This window comes from Penaeus chinensis, chromosome 33, assembly GCF_019202785.1.
Source record: "Penaeus chinensis breed Huanghai No. 1 chromosome 33, ASM1920278v2, whole genome shotgun sequence".
In the NCBI taxonomy this organism is placed as follows: Eukaryota; Metazoa; Arthropoda; class Malacostraca; order Decapoda; family Penaeidae; genus Penaeus; species Penaeus chinensis.
In genome coordinates, this window is record NC_061851.1 from 14043209 (window position 1) to 14067122 (window position 23914).

The window sequence follows — 23914 nt, forward strand, 5'->3', positions numbered from 1 at the left end:
AGCAGCTGCACCTGTCGAAGAAGCACCAGCTGCTCCTGCCGAGGAAGCACCAGCTGCTCCTGCCGAGGAAGCACCAGCTGCACCTGCTGAGGAGGCGCCAGCTGCACCTGCCGAGGAAGCACCAGCTGCACCTGCCGAGGAAGCACCAGCTGCACCTGCCGAGGAAGTACCAGCTGCACCTGCCGAGGAAGCACCAGCAGCACCTGCCGAGGAGGCACCAGCAGCACCTACTGAAGAGGCACCAGCTGCACCTGTAGAGGAAGCACCTGCTGCTCCTGCAGAAGTCCCAGCTGTTATTGAGGCTGTTACTCCTGAACCAGCTGTTGTTGAGGCTGTATCACCTGAACCAGCTGTTATTGAGGCTGTTACTCCTGAACCAGCTGTTGTTGAGGCTGTATCACCTGAACCAGCTGTTATTGAGGCTGTTACTCCTGAACCAGCTGTTATTGAGGCTGTTACTCCTGAACCAGCTGTTGTTGAGGCTGTATCACCTGAACCAGCTGTTGTTGAGGCTGTATCACCTGAACCAGCTGTTATTGAGGCTGTTACTCCTGAACCAGCTGTTGTTGAGGCTGTATCACCTGAACCAGCTGTTATTGAGGCTGTTACTCCTGAACCAGCTGTTGTTGAGGCTGTTACTCCTGAACCAGCTGTTGTTGAGGCTGTATCACCTGAACCAGCTGTTGTTGAGGCTGTTACTCCTGAACCAGCTGTTATTGAGGCTGTTACTCCTGAACCAGCTGTTATTGAGGCTGTTACTCCTGAACCAGCTGTTATTGAGGCTGTTACTCCTGAACCAGCTGTTGTTGAGGCTGTATCACCTGAACCAGCTGTTATTGAGGCTGTTACTCCTGAACCAGCTGTTGTTGAGGCTGTATCACCTGAACCAGCTGTTGTTGAGGCTGTATCACCTGAACCAGCTGTTATTGAGGCTGTTACTCCTGAACCAGCTGTTGTTGAGGCTGTTACTCCTGAACCAGCTGTTATTGAGGCTGTTACTCCTGAACCAGCTGTTATTGAGGCTGTTACTCCTGAACCAGATGTTGTTGCTGAGGCTGTATCACCTGAACCAGCTGTTGTTGAGGCTGTATCACCTGAACCAGCTGTTGTTGAGGCTGTATCACCTGAACCAGCTGTTGTTGAGGCTGTATCACCTGAACCAGCTGTTGTTGAGGCTGTAGCACCTGAACCAGCTGTTGTTGAGGCTGTTACTCCTGAACCAGCTGTTGTTGAGGCTGTATCACCTGAACCAGCTGTTGTTGAGGCTGTATCACCTGAACCAGCTGTTGTTGAGGCTGTATCACCTGAACCAGCTGTTATTGAGGCTGTTACTCCTGAACCAGCTGTTGTTGAGGCTGTATCACCTGAACCAGCTGTTGTTGAGGCTGTTACTCCTGAACCAGCTGTTGTTGAGGCTGTATCACCTGAACCAGCTGTTGTTGAGGCTGTATCACCTGAACCAGCTGTTGTTGAGGCTGTATCACCTGAACCAGCTGTTATTGAGGCTGTTACTCCTGAACCAGCTGTTGTTGAGGCTGTATCACCTGAACCAGCTGTTGTTGAGGCTGTATCACCTGAACCAGCTGTTGTTGAGGCTGTATCACCTGAACCAGCTGTTGTTGAGGCTGTATCACCTGAACCAGCTGTTGTTGAGGCTGTAGCACCTGAACCAGCTGTTGTTGAGGCTGTATCACCTGAACCAGCTGTTATTGAGGCTGTTACTCCTGAACCAGCTGTTATTGAGGCTGTTACTCCTGAACCAGCTGTTGTTGAGGCTGTTACTCCTGAACCAGCTGTTATTGAGGCTGTTACTCCTGAACCAGCTGTTGTTGAGGCTGTATCACCTGAACCAGCTGTTATTGAGGCTGTTACTCCTGAACCAGCTGTTATTGAGGCTGTTACTCCTGAACCAGCTGTTATTGAGGCTGTTACTCCTGAACCAGCTGTTGTTGAGGCTGTTACTCCTGAACCAGCTGTTGTTGAGGCTGTATCACCTGAACCAGCTGTTGTTGAGGCTGTTACTCCTGAACCAGCTGTTATTGAGGCTGTTACTCCTGAACCAGCTGTTATTGAGGCTGTTACTCCTGAACCAGCTGTTGTTGAGGCTGTTACTCCTGAACCAGCTGTTATTGAGGCTGTTACTCCTGAACCAGCTGTTGTTGAGGCTGTTACTCCTGAACCAGCTGTTGTTGAGGCTGTATCACCTGAACCAGCTGTTATTGAGGCTGTTACTCCTGAACCAGCTGTTATTGAGGCTGTTACTCCTGAACCAGCTGTTATTGAGGCTGTTACTCCTGAACCAGCTGTTGTTGAGGCTGTATCACCTGAACCAGCTGTTATTGAGGCTGTTACTCCTGAACCAGCTGTTGTTGAGGCTGTATCACCTGAACCAGCTGTTATTGAGGCTGTTACTCCTGAACCAGCTGTTATTGAGGCTGTTACTCCTGAACCAGCTGTTGTTGAGGCTGTATCACCTGAACCAGCTGTTATTGAGGCTGTTACTCCTGAACCAGCTGTTATTGAGGCTGTTACTCCTGAACCAGCTGTTATTGAGGCTGTTACTCCTGAACCAGCTGTTATTGAGGCTGTTACTCCTGAACCAGCTGTTATTGAGGCTGTTACTCCTGAACCAGCTGTTATTGAGGCTGTTACTCCTGAACCAGCTGTTGTTGAGGCTGTATCACCTGAACCAGCTGTTATTGAGGCTGTTACTCCTGAACCAGCTGTTGTTGAGGCTGTATCACCTGAACCAGCTGTTATTGAGGCTGTTACTCCTGAACCAGCTGTTGTTGAGGCTGTATCACCTGAACCAGCTGTTGTTGAGGCTGTTACTCCTGAACCAGCTGTTGTTGAGGCTGTTACTCCTGAACCAGCTGTTGCTGAGCCTGTAGCTCCTGAACCAGCTGTTGTTGAGGCTGTTACTCCTGAACCAGCTGTTATTGAGGCTGTTACTCCTGAACCAGCTGTTGTTGCTGAGCCTGTAGCACCTGAACCAGCTGTTATTGAGGCTGTTACTCCTGAACCAGCTGTTGTTGAGGCTGTTACTCCTGAACCAGCTGTTATTGAGGCTGTTACTCCTGAACCAGCTGTTGTTGAGGCTGTTACTCCTGAACCAGCTGTTGTTGAGGCTGTTACTCCTGAACCAGCTGTTGTTGAGGCTGTTACTCCTGAACCAGCTGTTGTTGAGCCTGTAGCACCTGAACCAGCTGTTGCTGAGGCTGTTACTCCTGAACCAGCTGTTATTGAGGCTGTTACTCCTGAACCAGCTGTTGTTGAGGCTGTTACTCCTGAACCAGCTGTTATTGAGGCTGTTACTCCTGAACCAGCTGTTATTGAGGCTGTTACTCCTGAACCAGCTGTTGTTGAGGCTGTTACTCCTGAACCAGCTGTTATTGAGGCTGTTACTCCTGAACCAGCTGTTGTTGAGGCTGTTACTCCTGAACCAGCTGTTGTTGAGGCTGTATCACCTGAACCAGCTGTTATTGAGGCTGTTACTCCTGAACCAGCTGTTGTTGAGGCTGTTACTCCTGAACCAGCTGTTATTGAGGCTGTTACTCCTGAACCAGCTGTTATTGAGGCTGTTACTCCTGAACCAGCTGTTATTGAGGCTGTTACTCCTGAACCAGCTGTTGTTGAGGCTGTTACTCCTGAACCAGCTGTTGTTGAGGCTGTTACTCCTGAACCAGCTGTTGTTGAGGCTGTTACTCCTGAACCAGCTGTTATTGAGGCTGTTACTCCTGAACCAGCTGTTATTGAGGCTGTTACTCCTGAACCAGCTGTTATTGAGGCTGTTACTCCTGAACCAGCTGTTATTGAGGCTGTTACTCCTGAACCAGCTGTTATTGAGGCTGTTACTCCTGAACCAGCTGTTATTGAGGCTGTTACTCCTGAACCAGCTGTTGTTGAGGCTGTATCACCTGAACCAGCTGTTATTGAGGCTGTTACTCCTGAACCAGCTGTTATTGAGGCTGTTACTCCTGAACCAGCTGTTATTGAGGCTGTTACTCCTGAACCAGCTGTTATTGAGGCTGTTACTCCTGAACCAGCTGTTATTGAGGCTGTTACTCCTGAACCAGCTGTTGTTGAGGCTGTTACTCCTGAACCAGCTGTTATTGAGGCTGTTACTCCTGAACCAGCTGTTATTGAGGCTGTTACTCCTGAACCAGCTGTTGTTGAGGCTGTTACTCCTGAACCAGCTGTTATTGAGGCTGTTACTCCTGAACCAGCTGTTGTTGAGGCTGTTACTCCTGAACCAGCTGTTGTTGAGGCTGTTACTCCTGAACCAGCTGTTGTTGAGGCTGTTACTCCTGAACCAGCTGTTATTGAGGCTGTTACTCCTGAACCAGCTGTTGTTGAGGCTGTTACTCCTGAACCAGCTGTTATTGAGGCTGTTACTCCTGAACCAGCTGTTGTTGAGGCTGTATCACCTGAACCAGCTGTTATTGAGGCTGTTACTCCTGAACCAGCTGTTGTTGAGGCTGTATCACCTGAACCAGCTGTTGTTGAGGCTGTATCACCTGAACCAGCTGTTGTTGAGGCTGTATCACCTGAACCAGCTGTTGTTGAGGCTGTTACTCCTGAACCAGCTGTTATTGAGGCTGTTACTCCTGAACCAGCTGTTATTGAGGCTGTTACTCCTGAACCAGCTGTTGTTGAGGCTGTTACTCCTGAACCAGCTGTTGTTGAGGCTGTATCACCTGAACCAGCTGTTGTTGAGGCTGTATCACCTGAACCAGCTGTTGTTGAGGCTGTATCACCTGAACCAGCTGTTGTTGAGGCTGTTACTCCTGAACCAGCTGTTATTGAGGCTGTTACTCCTGAACCAGCTGTTATTGAGGCTGTTACTCCTGAACCAGCTGTTATTGAGGCTGTTACTCCTGAACCAGCTGTTGTTGAGGCTGTATCACCTGAACCAGCTGTTATTGAGGCTGTTACTCCTGAACCAGCTGTTGTTGAGGCTGTTACTCCTGAACCAGCTGTTGTTGAGGCTGTTACTCCTGAACCAGCTGTTGTTGAGGCTGTTACTCCTGAACCAGCTGTTATTGAGGCTGTTACTCCTGAACCAGCTGTTATTGAGGCTGTTACTCCTGAACCAGCTGTTGTTGAGGCTGTATCACCTGAACCAGCTGTTATTGAGGCTGTTACTCCTGAACCAGCTGTTGTTGAGGCTGTATCACCTGAACCAGCTGTTGTTGAGGCTGTATCACCTGAACCAGCTGTTATTGAGGCTGTTACTCCTGAACCAGCTGTTGTTGAGGCTGTATCACCTGAACCAGCTGTTGTTGAGGCTGTATCACCTGAACCAGCTGTTATTGAGGCTGTTACTCCTGAACCAGCTGTTGTTGAGGCTGTTACTCCTGAACCAGCTGTTATTGAGGCTGTTACTCCTGAACCAGCTGTTATTGAGGCTGTTACTCCTGAACCAGCTGTTATTGAGGCTGTTACTCCTGAACCAGCTGTTATTGAGGCTGTTACTCCTGAACCAGCTGTTGTTGAGGCTGTTACTCCTGAACCAGCTGTTGTTGAGGCTGTTACTCCTGAACCAGCTGTTATTGAGGCTGTTACTCCTGAACCAGCTGTTATTGAGGCTGTTACTCCTGAACCAGCTGTTATTGAGGCTGTTACTCCTGAACCAGCTGTTGTTGAGGCTGTTACTCCTGAACCAGCTGTTATTGAGGCTGTTACTCCTGAACCAGCTGTTATTGAGGCTGTTACTCCTGAACCAGCTGTTATTGAGGCTGTTACTCCTGAACCAGCTGTTATTGAGGCTGTTACTCCTGAACCAGCTGTTGTTGAGGCTGTTACTCCTGAACCAGCTGTTATTGAGGCTGTTACTCCTGAACCAGCTGTTGTTGAGGCTGTTACTCCTGAACCAGCTGTTATTGAGGCTGTTACTCCTGAACCAGCTGTTGTTGAGGCTGTATCACCTGAACCAGCTGTTGTTGAGGCTGTTACTCCTGAACCAGCTGTTGTTGAGGCTGTTACTCCTGAACCAGCTGTTATTGAGGCTGTTACTCCTGAACCAGCTGTTGTTGAGGCTGTATCACCTGAACCAGCTGTTGTTGAGGCTGTTACTCCTGAACCAGCTGTTATTGAGGCTGTTACTCCTGAACCAGCTGTTATTGAGGCTGTTACTCCTGAACCAGCTGTTGTTGAGGCTGTATCACCTGAACCAGCTGTTATTGAGGCTGTTACTCCTGAACCAGCTGTTATTGAGGCTGTTACTCCTGAACCAGCTGTTATTGAGGCTGTTACTCCTGAACCAGCTGTTATTGAGGCTGTTACTCCTGAACCAGCTGTTATTGAGGCTGTTACTCCTGAACCAGCTGTTGTTGAGGCTGTATCACCTGAACCAGCTGTTGTTGAGGCTGTATCACCTGAACCAGCTGTTGTTGAGGCTGTATCACCTGAACCAGCTGTTATTGAGGCTGTTACTCCTGAACCAGCTGTTGTTGAGGCTGTTACTCCTGAACCAGCTGTTGTTGAGGCTGTATCACCTGAACCAGCTGTTGTTGAGGCTGTTACTCCTGAACCAGCTGTTGTTGAGGCTGTATCACCTGAACCAGCTGTTGTTGAGGCTGTATCACCTGAACCAGCTGTTGTTGAGGCTGTAGCTCCTGAACCAGCTGTTGTTGAGGCTGTTGCTCCTGAACCAGCTGTTGTTGAGGCTGTTACTCCTGAACCAGCTGTTGTTGAGGCTGTATCACCTGAACCAGCTGTTATTGAGGCTGTTACTCCTGAACCAGCTGTTGTTGAGGCTGTTACTCCTGAACCAGCTGTTATTGAGGCTGTTACTCCTGAACCAGATGTTGTTGCTGAGCCTGTAGCACCTGAACCAGCTGTTGCTGAGGCTGTATCACCTGAACCAGCTGTTATTGAGGCTGTTACTCCTGAACCAGCTGTTGTTGAGGCTGTTACTCCTGAACCAGCTGTTGTTGAGGCTGTATCACCTGAACCAGCTGTTGTTGAGGCTGTATCACCTGAACCAGCTGTTGTTGAGGCTGTATCTCCTGAACCAGCTGTTGTTGAGGCTGTTACTCCTGAACCAGCTGTTATTGAGGCTGTTACTCCTGAACCAGCTGTTATTGAGGCTGTTACTCCTGAACCAGCTGTTGTTGAGGCTGTTACTCCTGAACCAGCTGTTATTGAGGCTGTTACTCCTGAACCAGCTGTTATTGAGGCTGTTACTCCTGAACCAGCTGTTGTTGAGGCTGTTACTCCTGAACCAGCTGTTGTTGAGGCTGTTACTCCTGAACCAGCTGTTATTGAGGCTGTTACTCCTGAACCAGCTGTTATTGAGGCTGTTACTCCTGAACCAGCTGTTGTTGAGGCTGTATCACCTGAACCAGCTGTTGCTGAGGCTGTAGCTCCTGAACCAGCTGTTGTTGAGGCTGTTACTCCTGAACCAGCTGTTGTTGAGGCTGTTACTCCTGAACCAGCTGTTGTTGAGGCTGTTACTCCTGAACCAGCTGTTGTTGAGGCTGTTACTCCTGAACCAGCTGTTATTGAGGCTGTTACTCCTGAACCAGCTGTTGTTGAGGCTGTATCACCTGAACCAGCTGTTGTTGAGGCTGTTACTCCTGAACCAGCTGTTATTGAGGCTGTTACTCCTGAACCAGCTGTTGTTGAGGCTGTATCACCTGAACCAGCTGTTGTTGAGGCTGTTACTCCTGAACCAGCTGTTATTGAGGCTGTTACTCCTGAACCAGCTGTTATTGAGGCTGTTACTCCTGAACCAGCTGTTGTTGAGGCTGTTACTCCTGAACCAGCTGTTATTGAGGCTGTTACTCCTGAACCAGCTGTTGTTGAGGCTGTTACTCCTGAACCAGCTGTTGTTGAGGCTGTTACTCCTGAACCAGCTGTTGTTGAGGCTGTATCACCTGAACCAGCTGTTATTGAGGCTGTTACTCCTGAACCAGCTGTTGTTGAGGCTGTTACTCCTGAACCAGCTGTTATTGAGGCTGTTACTCCTGAACCAGCTGTTATTGAGGCTGTTACTCCTGAACCAGCTGTTGTTGAGGCTGTATCACCTGAACCAGCTGTTATTGAGGCTGTTACTCCTGAACCAGCTGTTATTGAGGCTGTTACTCCTGAACCAGCTGTTATTGAGGCTGTTACTCCTGAACCAGCTGTTATTGAGGCTGTTACTCCTGAACCAGCTGTTGTTGAGGCTGTTACTCCTGAACCAGCTGTTATTGAGGCTGTTACTCCTGAACCAGCTGTTATTGAGGCTGTTACTCCTGAACCAGCTGTTGTTGAGGCTGTATCACCTGAACCAGCTGTTATTGAGGCTGTTACTCCTGAACCAGCTGTTATTGAGGCTGTTACTCCTGAACCAGCTGTTGTTGAGGCTGTATCACCTGAACCAGCTGTTATTGAGGCTGTTACTCCTGAACCAGCTGTTGTTGAGGCTGTATCACCTGAACCAGCTGTTGTTGAGGCTGTATCACCTGAACCAGCTGTTGTTGAGGCTGTTACTCCTGAACCAGCTGTTATTGAGGCTGTTACTCCTGAACCAGCTGTTGTTGAGGCTGTTACTCCTGAACCAGCTGTTGTTGAGGCTGTTACTCCTGAACCAGCTGTTGTTGCTGAGGCTGTAGCTTCTGAACCAGCTGTTGTTGAGGCTGTTACTCCTGAACCAGCTGTTATTGAGGCTGTTACTCCTGAACCAGCTGTTATTGAGGCTGTTACTCCTGAACCAGCTGTTATTGAGGCTGTTACTCCTGAACCAGCTGTTGTTGAGGCTGTATCACCTGAACCAGCTGTTGTTGAGGCTGTTACTCCTGAACCAGCTGTTGTTGAGGCTGTATCACCTGAACCAGCTGTTATTGAGGCTGTTACTCCTGAACCAGCTGTTATTGAGGCTGTTACTCCTGAACCAGCTGTTGTTGAGGCTGTTACTCCTGAACCAGCTGTTGTTGAGGCTGTATCACCTGAACCAGCTGTTATTGAGGCTGTTACTCCTGAACCAGCTGTTGTTGAGGCTGTATCACCTGAACCAGCTGTTGTTGAGGCTGTTACTCCTGAACCAGCTGTTATTGAGGCTGTTACTCCTGAACCAGCTGTTATTGAGGCTGTTACTCCTGAACCAGCTGTTGTTGAGGCTGTTACTCCTGAACCAGCTGTTGTTGAGGCTGTATCACCTGAACCAGCTGTTGTTGAGGCTGTATCACCTGAACCAGCTGTTGTTGAGGCTGTATCACCTGAACCAGCTGTTGTTGAGGCTGTAGCTCCTGAACCAGCTGTTATTGAGGCTGTTACTCCTGAACCAGCTGTTATTGAGGCTGTTACTCCTGAACCAGCTGTTGTTGAGGCTGTATCACCTGAACCAGCTGTTATTGAGGCTGTTACTCCTGAACCAGCTGTTGTTGAGGCTGTATCACCTGAACCAGCTGTTGTTGAGGCTGTATCACCTGAACCAGCTGTTATTGAGGCTGTTACTCCTGAACCAGCTGTTGTTGAGGCTGTATCACCTGAACCAGCTGTTATTGAGGCTGTTACTCCTGAACCAGCTGTTATTGAGGCTGTTACTCCAGAACCAGCTGTTATTGAGGCTGTTACTCCTGAACCAGCTGTTATTGAGGCTGTTACTCCTGAACCAGCTGTTATTGAGGCTGTTACTCCTGAACCAGATGTTGTTGAGGCTGTATCACCTGAACCAGCTGTTATTGAGGCTGTTACTCCTGAACCAGCTGTTGTTGAGGCTGTATCACCTGAACCAGCTGTTATTGAGGCTGTTACTCCTGAACCAGCTGTTATTGAGGCTGTTACTCCTGAACCAGCTGTTGTTGAGGCTGTTACTCCTGAACCAGCTGTTGTTGAGGCTGTATCACCTGAACCAGCTGTTATTGAGGCTGTTACTCCTGAACCAGCTGTTATTGAGGCTGTTACTCCTGAACCAGCTGTTATTGAGGCTGTTACTCCTGAACCAGCTGTTATTGAGGCTGTTACTCCTGAACCAGCTGTTATTGAGGCTGTTACTCCTGAACCAGCTGTTATTGAGGCTGTTACTCCTGAACCAGCTGTTATTGAGGCTGTTACTCCTGAACCAGCTGTTGTTGAGGCTGTATCACCTGAACCAGCTGTTATTGAGGCTGTTACTCCTGAACCAGCTGTTGTTGAGGCTGTATCACCTGAACCAGCTGTTATTGAGGCTGTTACTCCTGAACCAGCTGTTATTGAGGCTGTTACTCCTGAACCAGCTGTTGTTGAGGCTGTATCACCTGAACCAGCTGTTGTTGAGGCTGTATCACCTGAACCAGCTGTTATTGAGGCTGTTACTCCTGAACCAGCTGTTGTTGAGGCTGTATCACCTGAACCAGCTGTTATTGAGGCTGTTACTCCTGAACCAGCTGTTGTTGAGGCTGTTACTCCTGAACCAGCTGTTATTGAGGCTGTTACTCCTGAACCAGCTGTTGTTGAGGCTGTTACTCCTGAACCAGCTGTTGTTGAGGCTGTATCACCTGAACCAGCTGTTGTTGAGGCTGTTACTCCTGAACCAGCTGTTATTGAGGCTGTTACTCCTGAACCAGCTGTTATTGAGGCTGTTACTCCTGAACCAGCTGTTGTTGAGGCTGTTACTCCTGAACCAGCTGTTGTTGAGGCTGTTACTCCTGAACCAGCTGTTATTGAGGCTGTTACTCCTGAACCAGCTGTTATTGAGGCTGTTACTCCAGAACCAGCTGTTGAAGCTGCTCCTGCAGTTGAAGCAGAACCTGCTGTTGAAGCTGCTCCTGCAGTTGAAACAGAACCTGCAGTTGAAGCAGCAGCTGCAGTTAAAACAGAACCTGCTGTTGAAGCAGCTCCTGCAGTTGAGATAGAACCTGCAGTTGAAGCAGAACCTGCTGTTGAAGCTGCTCCTGCAGCTGAAATCGAACCTTCTGTTGAAGCAGCTCCTGCAGTTGAGATAGAACCTGCAGTTGAAGCAGAACCTGCTGTTGAAGCAGCTCCTGCAGTTGAAGCAGAACCTGCTGTTGAAGCAGCTCCTGCAGTTGAAACAGAACCTGCAGTTGAAGCAGAACCTGCTGTTGAAGCTGCTCCTGCAGCTGAAATCGAACCTTCTGTTGAAGCAGCTCCTGCAGTTGAAGCAGAACCTGCTGTTGAAGCTGCTCCTGCAGTTGAAGCAGAACCTGCTGTTGAAGCAGCTCCTGCAGTTGAGATAGAACCTGCAGTTGAAGCAGAACCTGCTGTTGAAGCAGCTCCTGCAGTTGAAGCAGAACCTGCTGTTGAAGCAGCTCCTGCAGTTGAGATAGAACCTGCAGTTGAAGCAGAACCTGCTGTTGAAGCAGCTCCTGCAGTTGAGATAGAACCTGCAGTTGAAGCAGCAGCTGCAGTTAAAACAGAACCTGCTGTTGAAGCTGCTCCTGCAGCTGAAATCGAACCTTCTGTTGAAGCAGCTCCTGCAGTTGAAGCAGAACCTGCTGTTGAAGCTGCTCCTGCAGCTGAAATCGAACCTTCTGTTGAAGCAGCTCCTGCAGTTGAAGCAGAACCTGCTGTTGAAGCAGCTCCTGCAGTTGAGATAGAACCTGCAGTTGAAGCAGAACCTGCTGTTGAAGCTGCTCCTGCAGCTGAAATCGAACCTTCTGTTGAAGCAGCTCCTGCAGTTGAGATAGAACCTGCAGTTGAAGCAGAACCTGCTGTTGAAGCAGCTCCTGCAGTTGAAGCAGCAGCTGCAGTTAAAACAGAACCTGCTGTTGAAGCAGCTCCTGCAGTTGAGATAGAACCTGCAGTTGAAGCAGCAGCTGCAGTTAAAACAGAACCTGCTGTTGAAGCTGCTCCTGCAGTTGAAACAGAACCTGCAGTTGAAGCAGAACCTGCTGTTGAAGCAGCTCCTGCAGTTGAAGCAGAACCTGCTGTTGAAGCAGCTCCTGCAGTTGAAACAGAACCTGCTGTTGAAGCAGCTCCTGCAGTTGAGATAGAACCTGCAGTTGAAGCAGAACCTGCTGTTGAAGCAGCTCCTGCAGTTGAGATAGAACCTGCAGTTGAAGCAGAACCTGCTGTTGAAGCTGCTCCTGCAGCTGAAATCGAACCTTCTGTTGAAGCAGCTCCTGCAGTTGAAACAGAACCTGCAGTTGAAGCAGAACCTGCTGTTGAAGCAGCTCCTGCAGTTGAGATAGAACCTGCAGTTGAAGCAGCAGCTGCAGTTAAAACAGAACCTGCTGTTGAAGCAGCTCCTGCAGTTGAGATAGAACCTGCAGTTGAAGCAGAACCTGCTGTTGAAGCAGCTCCTGCAGTTGAAACAGAACCTGCAGTTGAAGCAGAACCTGCTGTTGAAGCTGCTCCTGCAGTTGAAACAGAACCTGCTGTTGAAGCTGCTCCTGCAGTTGAAGCAGAACCTGCTGTTGAAGCTGCTCCTGCAGTTGAAGCAGAACCTGCTGTTGAAGCAGCTCCTGCAGTTGAAACAGAACCTGCAGTTGAAGCAGAACCTGCTGTTGAAGCTGCTCCTGCAGCTGAAATCGAACCTTCTGTTGAAGCAGCTCCTGCAGTTGAAACAGAACCTGCAGTTGAAGCAGAACCTGCTGTTGAAGCAGCTCCTGCAGTTGAAACAGAACCTGCAGTTGAAGCAGCAGCTGCAGTTAAAACAGAACCTGCTGTTGAAGCTGCTCCTGCAGCTGAAATCGAACCTTCTGTTGAAGCAGCTCCTGCAGTTGAAGCAGCAGCTGCAGTTAAAACAGAACCTGCTGTTGAAGCAGCTCCTGCAGTTGAAGCAGAACCTGCTGTTGAAGCAGCTCCTGCAGTTGAAGCAGAACCTGCTGTTGAAGCTGCTCCTGCAGCTGAAATCGAACCTTCTGTTGAAGCAGCTCCTGCAGTTGAGATAGAACCTGCAGTTGAAGCAGAACCTGCTGTTGAAGCTGCTCCTGCAGTTGAAACAGAACCTGCAGTTGAAGCAGAACCTGCTGTTGAAGCTGCTCCTGCAGTTGAAACAGAACCTGCAGTTGAAGCAGAACCTGCTGTTGAAGCAGCTCCTGCAGTTGAAGCAGAACCTGCTGTTGAAGCTGCTCCTGCAGCTGAAATCGAACCTTCTGTTGAAGCAGCTCCTGCAGTTGAAGCAGAACCTGCTGTTGAAGCTGCTCCTGCAGTTGAAGCAGAACCTGCTGTTGAAGCAGCTCCTGCAGTTGAGATAGAACCTGCAGTTGAAGCAGAACCTGCTGTTGAAGCTGCTCCTGCAGTTGAAGCAGAACCTGCTGTTGAAGCAGCTCCTGCAGTTGAAACAGAACCTGCAGTTGAAGCAGCAGCTGCAGTTAAAACAGAACCTGCTGTTGAAGCTGCTCCTGCAGCTGAAATCGAACCTTCTGTTGAAGCAGCTCCTGCAGTTGAAACAGAACCTGCTGTTGAAGCTGCTCCTGCAGTTGAAGCAGAACCTGCTGTTGAAGCAGCTCCTGCAGTTGAAGCAGAACCTGCTGTTGAAGCAGCTCCTGCAGTTGAGATAGAACCTGCAGTTGAAGCAGAACCTGCTGTTGAAGCTGCTCCTGCAGTTGAAACAGAACCTGCAGTTGAAGCAGAACCTGCTGTTGAAGCAGCTCCTGCAGTTGAGATAGCTCCTGCAGTTGAAACAGAACCTGCTGTTGAAGCAGCTCCTGCAGTTGAGATAGAACCTGCAGTTGAAGCAGAACCTGCTGTTGAAGCTGCTCCTGCAGTTGAAGCAGAACCTGCTGTTGAAACCACTCCAGTAATTGAAGCAGAACCTGCTGTTGAAGCTGCTCCTGCAGTTGAAGCAGAACCTGCTGTTGAAACCACTCCAGTAATTGAAGCAGAACCTGCTGTTGAAGCAGCTCCTGCAGTTGAAGCAGAACCTGCTGTTGAAGCTGCTCCTGCAGCTGAAATCGAACCTTCTGTTGAAGCAGCTCCTGCAGTTGAAGCAGAACCTGCTGTTGAAGCAGCTCCTGCAGTTGAGATAGAACCTGCAGTTGAAGCAGCAGCTGCAGTTAAAACAGAACCTGCTGTTGAAGCTGCTCCTGCAGTTGAAACAGAACCTGCTGTTGAAGCAGCTCCTGCAGTTGAAACAGAACCTGCTGTTGAAGCTGCTCCTGCAGTTGAAACAGAACCTGCTGTTGAAGCTGCTCCTGCAGTTGAAACAGAACCTGCAGTTGAAGCAGAACCTGCTGTTGAAGCTGCTCCTGCAGTTGAAACAGAACCTGCTGTTGAAGCTGCTCCTGCAGCTGAAATCGAACCTTCTGTTGAAGCAGCTCCTGCAGTTGAGATAGAACCTGCAGTTGAAGCAGAACCTGCTGTTGAAGCTGCTCCTGCAGCTGAAATCGAACCTTCTGTTGAAGCAGCTCCTGCAGTTGAGATAGAACCTGCAGTTGAAGCAGAACCTGCTGTTGAAGCTGCTCCTGCAGTTGAAGCAGAACCTGCTGTTGAAGCTGCTCCTGCAGCTGAAATCGAACCTTCTGTTGAAGCAGCTCCTGCAGTTGAGATAGAACCTGCAGTTGAAGCAGAACCTGCTGTTGAAGCAGCTCCTGCAGTTGAGATAGAACCTGCAGTTGAAGCAGAACCTGCTGTTGAAGCTGCTCCTGCAGTTGAAGCAGCAGCTGCAGTTAAAACAGAACCTGCTGTTGAAGCTGCTCCTGCAGTTGAAGCAGAACCTGCTGTTGAAGCAGCTCCTGCAGTTGAGATAGAACCTGCAGTTGAAGCAGAACCTGCTGTTGAAGCAGCTCCTGCAGTTGAGATAGAACCTGCAGTTGAAGCAGAACCTGCTGTTGAAGCTGCTCCTGCAGCTGAAATCGAACCTTCTGTTGAAGCAGCTCCTGCAGTTGAGATAGAACCTGCAGTTGAAGCAGAACCTGCTGTTGAAGCAGCTCCTGCAGTTGAAACAGAACCTGCAGTTGAAGCAGCAGCTGCAGTTAAAACAGAACCTGCTGTTGAAGCTGCTCCTGCAGCTGAAATCGAACCTTCTGTTGAAGCAGCTCCTGCAGTTGAAGCAGAACCTGCTGTTGAAGCAGCTCCTGCAGTTGAGATAGAACCTGCAGTTGAAGCAGAACCTGCTGTTGAAGCTGCTCCTGCAGCTGAAATCGAACCTTCTGTTGAAGCAGCTCCTGCAGTTGAAGCAGAACCTGCTGTTGAAGCTGCTCCTGCAGTTGAAACAGAACCTGCAGTTGAAGCAGAACCTGCTGTTGAAGCTGCTCCTGCAGTTGAAACAGAACCTGCTGTTGAAGCTGCTCCTGCAGTTGAAACAGAACCTGCTGTTGAAGCTGCTCCTGCAGTTGAAGCAGAACCTGTTGGTGAAGCTGCTCCTGCAGCTGAAATCGAACCTTCTGTTGAAGCAGCTCCTGCAGTTGAAACAGAACCTGCTGTTGAAGCAGCTCCTGCGGTTGAAGCAGCAGCTGCAGTTAAAACAGAACCTGCTGTTGAAGCTGCTCCTGCAGTTGAAACAGAACCTGCAGTTGAAGCAGCAGCTGCAGTTAAAACAGAACCTGCTGTTGAAGCTGCTCCTGCAGTTGAAGCAGAACCTGCTGTTGAAGCAGCTCCTGCAGTTGAAACAGAACCTGCTGTTGAAGCAGCTCCTGCAGTTGAAGCAGCAGCTGCAGTTAAAACAGAACCTGCTGTTGAAGCAGCTCCTGCAGTTGAAACAGAACCTGCAGTTGAAGCAGAACCTGCTGTTGAAGCAGCTCCTGCAGTTGAGATAGAACCTGCAGTTGAAGCAGAACCTGCTGTTGAAGCTGCTCCTGCAGTTGAAGCAGAACCTGCTGTTGAAACCACTCCAGTAATTGAAGCAGAACCTGCTGTTGAAGTTTCCGACAAGGGTAAAGCAGATGTTGCTGAACCAATTTCAGCCGAAGTAGAACCTAGCACTGAAGTTGCTACCTCAGTAGAGCCTACAGCTGAATCTGAGCTTATCAAGGAAGCTGCTGTAGCTGAAGCCTCTTCCAATTTAGAAAAAGCAAATGACACTGTAGTCACCCCAGTGAAGTTTGAAGGTTTGAGAATGCTGTTGCTTAGTACTAATTTAAGATTTACTCTACTAATGATAAAGTACTAAGTGCTACCTAACAGTCAGTGTAAGCATTAATGTGCATGATTATCTAGGGGGGAAAAATAGAAAGAATGTTCATTATTTTGATTTTGATATCCATTGGAATGAAGTATGTGACACTTGTATGTGCTTATTTGCTTTTTTGTTATTCTGTTGACAACTATAGGACAATTATATACTCAGCATTATTTCTGGGTCTAGGGCAGAAAATTAATTCTGCAGAAGTTGATTCTTTGGGTTTAAGGTTAATGAATAGTGTGAGGACTCAGGTTTGTATTATATATAATTGTTGGGTAATTGTGAAGATCTGCTAACAGCATTGCTATGTTATATCAGGAATTTTGTCTGTCCATGTGCATGTATGTGTTTTTATATATACATGTCCTAGTTTTAGATTAGATGTAATGTTTTCTATTTTGATATGTGAAACTTTATTCTTGGAATATACACCTTTTTTTTTTTTTTTAGAATTTCCCATAATCCATAGCCCTCATGCAATTAACCTCATTCATATCTTTTAATTAATGATATAACTTCTTTTCATAATATGCCTGGTAAATTTTCAGCTGCAGCTCCATCTGTGCCAGAACATGTTCCATACCTGATCATTGGTGCAGGAACAGCCTCAGTAGCGGCTTTTAGGGCCATCAAGGCGAAAGATGCTAAAGCAAAGGTTAGTCCTGAAATGCAGTTGAAGTTCTTCTGGGCTATCTGTCTCATCTTAAAAGATACCTTTGGTCTTTGGACAACAAATGTTTGGGATGGTTTTATTTGGATGAAATGTGGTGACATGGATTTTTTTAGAGCTTCTAAAATTTCAGATTTAAAGGAGTCAGTGTATTTTATATGCTGTTTTTTTGGGGGTTTACATGTATATCATAATTTCTTATAAATAAGTTGAAGATTCTTTTGGAGCAGAATCTAAATATGCCAGATTCATTATGATATTTATAATGTTCTTCATATTAATGTTACCCACTCACTTTTAACAATGAGGTTTGCTTGTGTGAATCTTCTAGAGCTAGATGGTGATTATAATCCCAACTTTTGTCTTGCAGGTGCTTATAATTTCTGGTGAGGGTGAAGCTCCCTACATGAGGCCACCCCTCAGCAAAGAGCTCTGGTACAGTGATGAGCCTGAAACAGCCTCAAAGCTGAGGTTCAAACAGTGGAATGGGAAGGAGAGGAGGTAGGTTTTGCTGGGAGTTTGCACATGATTTATGGTTTTTCCTTCTCCTTTCCTTTATTCATCTTTTCATCTCCTTTGGCTTATCTCTTTCCCAACTCGTTTTCACTGGCCTCAGTTCTGCTACAGGAAAAAAGTTTGTGAGCCAGTTCAAATGAACTATACCTTCATCAGGGCATAATTTTTAGTGCTTAATTTTATAACTCGTATATATTATCCTTCATATTCAAACATTACTGTTAGCAACCTGTATACCTTAGCCTCATACTTAAGTGGATTTTTTTTTTTTCTTTGACAGCATCTTCTTTGAACATGATGAGTATTACACTCCCATTGAAACTTTAACCACACGGGAGAATGGAGGAATTGCACTTCTGAAAGGTCACATGGCAGTCAAGCTGGATGTCCACAAGAAGCGCGTCTATTTAGATGATGGGACTGAAATTGGATACGACAAGTGCCTTATTGCTACAGGTAGGAAGAGTGAGATTAGCTTACTTGATTTGAGAGATCTATCAGGTTGATTTCTTGAAATGTTGCTTCTTGCTTGCTCATTTGTGTTGATTTGAGATTAGTAAAAACCTGTTATTTTTTTATGTAGAGCTTAGGAGCATTGAGTGGGAAGTGATTGTAATGCAAGATATAGTATAGTATTTTATGTGCAAAGACTTTTTGGCAGATTCATTTAATTACCTCTTATCAAGCAGGAGAGGAGTGATATGTAATATAATTCAAAATAAGTATCATGATATTCTGGAGAGTATATGAATAAAAAGAATCTTTGTTTTGCTTTTTAGAGTTTTCTCTTTATATGAAAAGAGAGAGTTGAGTTATCCATGTGAATGCAAAAATATCAATATATCAGTATGAATTTGCTCCCACAGTATGCTTAAATGGAAATAAATTTAGTGTGGTAGGGTAAGATGAAATAAGGTACAATAACTCATGATTTACAAAATAAACAGGAGGTAAACCCAAGTCCCTTCCCATACTGGACCGAGCTGGAGAAGATATTCAGAAGAATGTTACCCTTTTCCGTGGCATTAAGGATTTCCAGATTCTCCACAGCATAGCACAGGAAGGGAAACACATCACAATTATTGGTGGTGGATTCCTGGGCTCAGAACTTGCTTGTGCATTAGGTCACAAAGGTAAGGTTATTATGAACTTAGTTGACATTAGCCCTTTAATCTCATCAAATTCAGGTTTGTCAGATTGATAAATAAACTGATATTGCTGAAAATGTCAAGAAGAATATTTTGTGTTTGCTAGAATTGGAAAGTTAGTGTCTGGCTGTTGTGCTTCATGACTGTTCCTACACTTCACAGCAAAGACAAACAAAGGGAAAGTGACGCAGGTATACCCAGAGTCAGGTAACATGGGAAAAGTTCTCCCTGAATACCTTTCCAAGTGGACCACTCAGAAGGTCAAGTCGGAAGGAGCTGACATCATCCCCAATTCTTATGTTAAGGGTGTGAGCACCAACGACGAAGGCAAAGTGGTGTTAACTCTCAACACAGGAGTTGAAGTAAGATTTTTTTACCTTGTTTTGTTGTCTTCTTAGAACTTAACCTAGATCCGACGGGCATGATGTGTACATACATGCTGTGCCCACTGTTAGTTTACTTTATCAATTGTTTTTATACATAGATGGCTACACTTGTATCAGGTCACCAATGAGCCAATTACAAGTACTGCCTGTCTTGCTTGATTACCCTTTTCCTTGATTTTTGAAATTTTATGTTTTCTTGTATTGCTGTTAGTGATATCTATAACATTATAGTAATTATAATATCTATAATAAAAATAACACCATTGATATTCATAGCATTAACAAAAAAAAAAAAAAAAAAAAAAAAAAAATCCAACCAATTCAAGGAAAGGTGAAATCAGGTAAAGTCACAAGGGCTACTAATTGACTCCTTTGTGGCTAAAGCACTAGTGTGTGACATTACACACACACACACACACACACACACACACACACACACACACACACACACACACACACACACACTCTCACTCACACACACTCTCTCTCTCTCTCTCTCTCTCTCTCTCTCTCTCTCTCTCTCTCTCTCTAAAATGAACAGAGCATTTTCCTAGTGGCATTAAGTTAATATGAGCTTCCAGAAATTTACTTTTAGATGATCAATTTTGAGTTTTTCTCCATTATTGCAGTAGTGAGAAGCATTTTGGGAAAGTAGCATCAAAGGTTATGTTCAAATTTGCAAATATTTTGTACAGTATATATGAGATAACATCAGATCTAACCATTTCCTTATCTTCAGCACGTTACTGACCACATTGTTGTAGCTGTTGGGCTGGAGCCTAATGTCGAATTGTCAAAGACCTCTGGACTGGAAGTGGATGACATCCATGGCGGTTTCCGAGTGAACGCTGAGTTGGAAGCAAGGACTGACCTCTGGGTGGTAAGTGTCTCCTTGGTAGTGATTCTTTGTTATACGATAGGAAACCGTAAAATTGCTTGAAAATTCAGTTAGGTAGAAAAGAGTTTAAATGTTAGCAGTGATTCCTCCCACTCCCCTAAAATATGGGTATAAATCAAGCCTTCACAACTCTACACTTTAGGGTTCTCGTGCCTTTTTTACTTCCTCTGCATAAAATTGATATTGGTCCAGTAGTTGGATCACAGATTTTCCTGTTTGTAATGAGAAAGTTGTACTTCCAAAACTAATTTCAAATCTCTTGCATTCACCAAGGCTGGAGATGCGGCCTGCTTTTATGACATCAAGCTTGGACGCAGACGTGTGGAGCACCATGATCACGCCATTGTTTCTGGACGGTTGGCTGGCGAAAATATGACAGGCGTGGGTAAGTTCTTGATTTGTTTGGGGCTCTGTTGCCCTGGTTGTTAATATGTGGTAGAATATTTTCTTCCCTTTTCTTTGGGAAAAAATGCAGGTATGGTTTTAATAGGGGTGGGGGGTTGTCGGACTGCTTGGGTCGGGAAAATGGGTTGCACAACTCAACATGCACCTGCTTGGCTAGTTTGTTTGTCTGGAATAGAAATTATGTTTCCCAGCTGACATTTAGATATTAATGAAATATCTCTGCTTTAGTTTTTCATTATTGTCAGCTAGATCTGTATTGACCAATTTTGCCCAGGTAATACTTAAATTCAATGCTTATATTCATTTGAAAGAAAGTATTAGTTTTCTTAGGTATTGTTGTCAAAGAATTATTTGATTAAACATCATTTAAGTATTGAATAGTTTTGAATTATTTATAACTGAAATTAGTGCTCTCCTCTGCAACCAGAAATATTCAAGCAAGCAAATATTTTGTGGTTACCTTATTTTTGCTTTCAGTATTTGCCTGGCATTATCTATTTATTTTCACATGTTTCAGGCAAGCCATACTGGCACCAGTCCATGTTCTGGTCTGACCTGGGACCCGATGTTGGCTATGAGGCTATTGGTATTGTGGACTCCTCCCTACCAACCGTAGGTGTGTTTGCTAAGGCCACTGAGAAGGACACACCAAAGGCAGTGGTTGAAGCTACTGGAGAAGGCATGCGGTCAGAAACTGAAAGTGTAAGAGTTTCCCTTCTTTGTACAGGACTCCTGTTTTTGGGGATGAAACTGTCATATGCTAACACATTTTTAAAACCTAGTATGGTAGGGGGTGCTAGCATAGTAGAAACTGATATTTTTATTTTTGTAACTATTTCCTTTATAACTAGGGATTGTTTATTTTTATTGCAACTACATGTAAACAATATCAGAATTGTTTATGTTGCTATTGAGAAAGGTTCTAGTTTTGGAAGCACTCAGTTTTACTTATTCTTTTTAAACCTGCAACTTTTGTTCTTTTTAGGCTGCAGAAAGTGGCATCATAGCACATTCCAGCGAGCCCCATGCCCCAGTGTCTGGTGAAGATTATGGCAAAGGAGTTGTTTTTTATCTGCGAGACAACATTGTCGTAGGCATTGTATTATGGAATGTATTCAACCGTATGCCCATTGCAAGGAAGGTAAGGGTTCTTTTGCCATTTTGTGTATTTTGTTTTTTGCCAATATTTATTCAGGCACTAAGCTAAGAGTAAACTTTTAGATATAGGTAGATATAGGTTTTAGTTGAATTGATGTGTATTCATGAATTTCTTTAAAATTTGTTATCACTAGTTTTGTTTATCTGTATGTATCTGATGTTTCTAGCTTTCTTCTCTTTTGGTTAATATTTATCTTTCTTTTCCAGATCATTAAGGATGGCAAGAGTTACGATGATCTCAGCGAAGTGGCAAAGCTCTTCAGTTTGCATTCTGAATAGGGATAACAGTAGCTTCTCAGATTGTTACTATTTTTGACATGGGTTCCTAGGAGTCAGTACTTTTTTTACAGATGAACGTAAATACCAGACATTTAGAATTGAAGATTGTTACGTGTATATAAAATGATACTGTGAAGTCAGCTACTGAACTATGGCTTGTGTGCTCAACAAGGTTGTTGGTAAATGTTTGTCTTTCCTTTTACTAGATTACAAAACATTGCCATCCAAGCGACAGTAAATGCTTGTGAAATTCAAAATCACTTATTAACTTTACAGAAACCTTGCACTTTTTAATTTTGAATATAGTTTGGTATTTTCGCACAATTCAAGCTTACAGTCTGAAAGACTTCAGTTGGTATCACATTATGGTTGCAGAATTAATGGTATGGGGAGCTTCTTGCTATTTCATGATTGTAAACTATTGATTGATTCTTACACACGTGCCAGAGTTGCAAGTGCAAAAGTTAAGCAGTAGTTTAAGTTATATGGAGTTAGACAGCAAAAATTGAATATTTCCAAGGTGCCATAGCTGCAAACACCATAGGTTTTCAAAGACAAATATTGATTTATGTATGAAGTGTTTATAATGTGTTACTGACCGAATGAGCAAAATGGCAGTGCTTTTCAATTTTGTAATTTAGGAAAATAACATGAAGTTGACAATTAAAAAATATATGAAAGGATGCTTTTGTTGATGATTTTAGTGTTGTGGTTAGTGATTTTTTTTTTCCCCATAATTATTATTATTATTATCATTATTATTATTATTATTATTATTATTATTATTATTATTATTATTATTATTATTTCTCAAAACAGATTCAGTAGAAGGGAAGGTTAGTTGCTTTGTCAATTATACCTAGAAACAAGGTATTTTTGCAAACTGTACAAAAGTAAAAGTCATCACTATTCTTATGATTTATGTAAAAGGAACTGGACAGAAGGTATTGCTACAGTGCATTAGTCTTCATCATTCCTAAATGAACCATAGCCATTACCCATATACCAGAGGATACCATGTACAGGCTCGATTTCATCTTCATCTTTATCCCCCCTTTTTTTTTAGGGATGTAGTTGAACGCTGAAAAGCAATTCCATGTTGACACGATGGAAAAGGAACCCATAGTGCATCCAAACTGGTTTACTTAGAAAAGTTAACAGTTTGGAAATCAGGGACTTCTGTGCTTATGAATGGTTCTTGATTGACTTCTTACGGGTTCTGCCGACATTGTGAGCACTAAATGCAATGATCAATTCCCAAAGCATATTTTTTGCCATAAGGTTAAATACTGGAGTCTTAATAAATAAAAAGAAAGTGAAGTCATGGAAAAAGTTCATGAATCAGCAATGTTGGTTCTGTTAACATGTTTGTCTGACATCTGATGTTAGAGATTCCTGTGATTACCTAACACCCCATCCTGCTTGTAAAGGAGGTGAGGGAAGTGTTGCATGTTACTTTTTCGTCTATCATTTTTCATCTTTACACCAAGTCTTCCTCACAAAGATTTTATTTGCCAAAATTAACTTGTTGAAGCATTTGCCAGTGCTCATTTGTGCATGAAACAAAATCCATCACATGTGAGTTGTGTGTAAATAAGATATTCTACTGAACACAAAAAGCGGCACATTGTACATAGTGTAAGTGGCATAAAATAAATGTTAGATTCTTAGTACAAAGTATTTTACTAAGCTGGAGTGTCATTTATACCTATCACTTGAATATCCATAACACAGTTTATGGTCATATTTAGAGGGAAGGGAAGTACCTGTAAAAACGAAGGTGAAATAATTATCTGTTTGGATTTTTTCTTTAACTCCTTCTTGTTGTTTAAGTGATTTGAAAGCAATAATTGAAATAGACAACCATATCAACAAAATACCCCCCCCCCAATCCCTTGCCCGTTGTTGTCGTGGGGGGCCTTAGGAGTCGGAGACTGGGACCCAATGCTGGGGAACTCCCCAACCTTGGGACTCAGCCCTCGACTCAACAAATTTTGCATGGTCTTTTTTTTCCCCTCCTACTTTTTCGTTTCTGTCCCTTCACCAACCCCTTCTACTATCCACTTCCTAAGGTGTGAGCCGTGCTGAAAGGATGAAAGGCTGACTTTGTGCCAGTCCTGAACGGCCTGAGGGAGCCATGGGCACGGTATTCCCCTGCTTTAGTTGTCTAGCCCTTACCCCTCAAGCGACCCTGAGGGGTGGACCGTTTCTCTCCCCAACATACTCCAGGCTTATCATGGCCAACAATGAATAACCATTAACCATACTATTATTAGAGGCAATTGCCTCTTCATCAAATAGCTCCACCAATTCAAACTCGCCCGATTCCCTGACCCCAAGCTCTCCTTTGACCACGGCTCTGAACACAACAACTAATACCCCCTCCTCAATGCCGACTAGTACAGTATCCACCCTAATCAACACCCCAGGAGACATTTCTACTCCCAACATGCTCAACTTCAA

At 45.2% G+C, this 23914-nt stretch overlaps 1 protein-coding gene across 1 annotated transcript in view; it reads left to right on the top strand.

The window, feature by feature from the left end:
- The window catches only part of LOC125043050, a 29164-nt gene extending 6024 nt beyond the window's left edge, over positions 1 to 23140 (top strand). The window contains exons 3-21 of the mRNA XM_047639004.1: positions 1 to 304; positions 11303 to 11404; positions 12549 to 12682; positions 13035 to 13042; positions 13215 to 13312; positions 14817 to 14914; positions 15033 to 15040; positions 15204 to 15274; positions 15605 to 15917; positions 16540 to 16646; positions 17032 to 17162; positions 17458 to 17633; positions 18125 to 18310; positions 18488 to 18687; positions 19451 to 19591; positions 19883 to 19994; positions 20532 to 20716; positions 21000 to 21155; positions 21380 to 23140. The exon at positions 1 to 304 is cut by the window's left edge and continues 209 nt beyond it. Of these exons, the coding sequence (XP_047494960.1) occupies positions 1 to 304; positions 11303 to 11404; positions 12549 to 12682; positions 13035 to 13042; positions 13215 to 13312; positions 14817 to 14914; positions 15033 to 15040; positions 15204 to 15274; positions 15605 to 15917; positions 16540 to 16646; positions 17032 to 17162; positions 17458 to 17633; positions 18125 to 18310; positions 18488 to 18687; positions 19451 to 19591; positions 19883 to 19994; positions 20532 to 20716; positions 21000 to 21155; positions 21380 to 21451 (2602 nt within the window). The 3' untranslated portion in view covers positions 21452 to 23140. The remainder of the gene's footprint in view (positions 305 to 11302; positions 11405 to 12548; positions 12683 to 13034; positions 13043 to 13214; positions 13313 to 14816; positions 14915 to 15032; positions 15041 to 15203; positions 15275 to 15604; positions 15918 to 16539; positions 16647 to 17031; positions 17163 to 17457; positions 17634 to 18124; positions 18311 to 18487; positions 18688 to 19450; positions 19592 to 19882; positions 19995 to 20531; positions 20717 to 20999; positions 21156 to 21379) is intronic.
- The last annotated feature ends 774 nt before the right edge of the window (positions 23141 to 23914 follow it).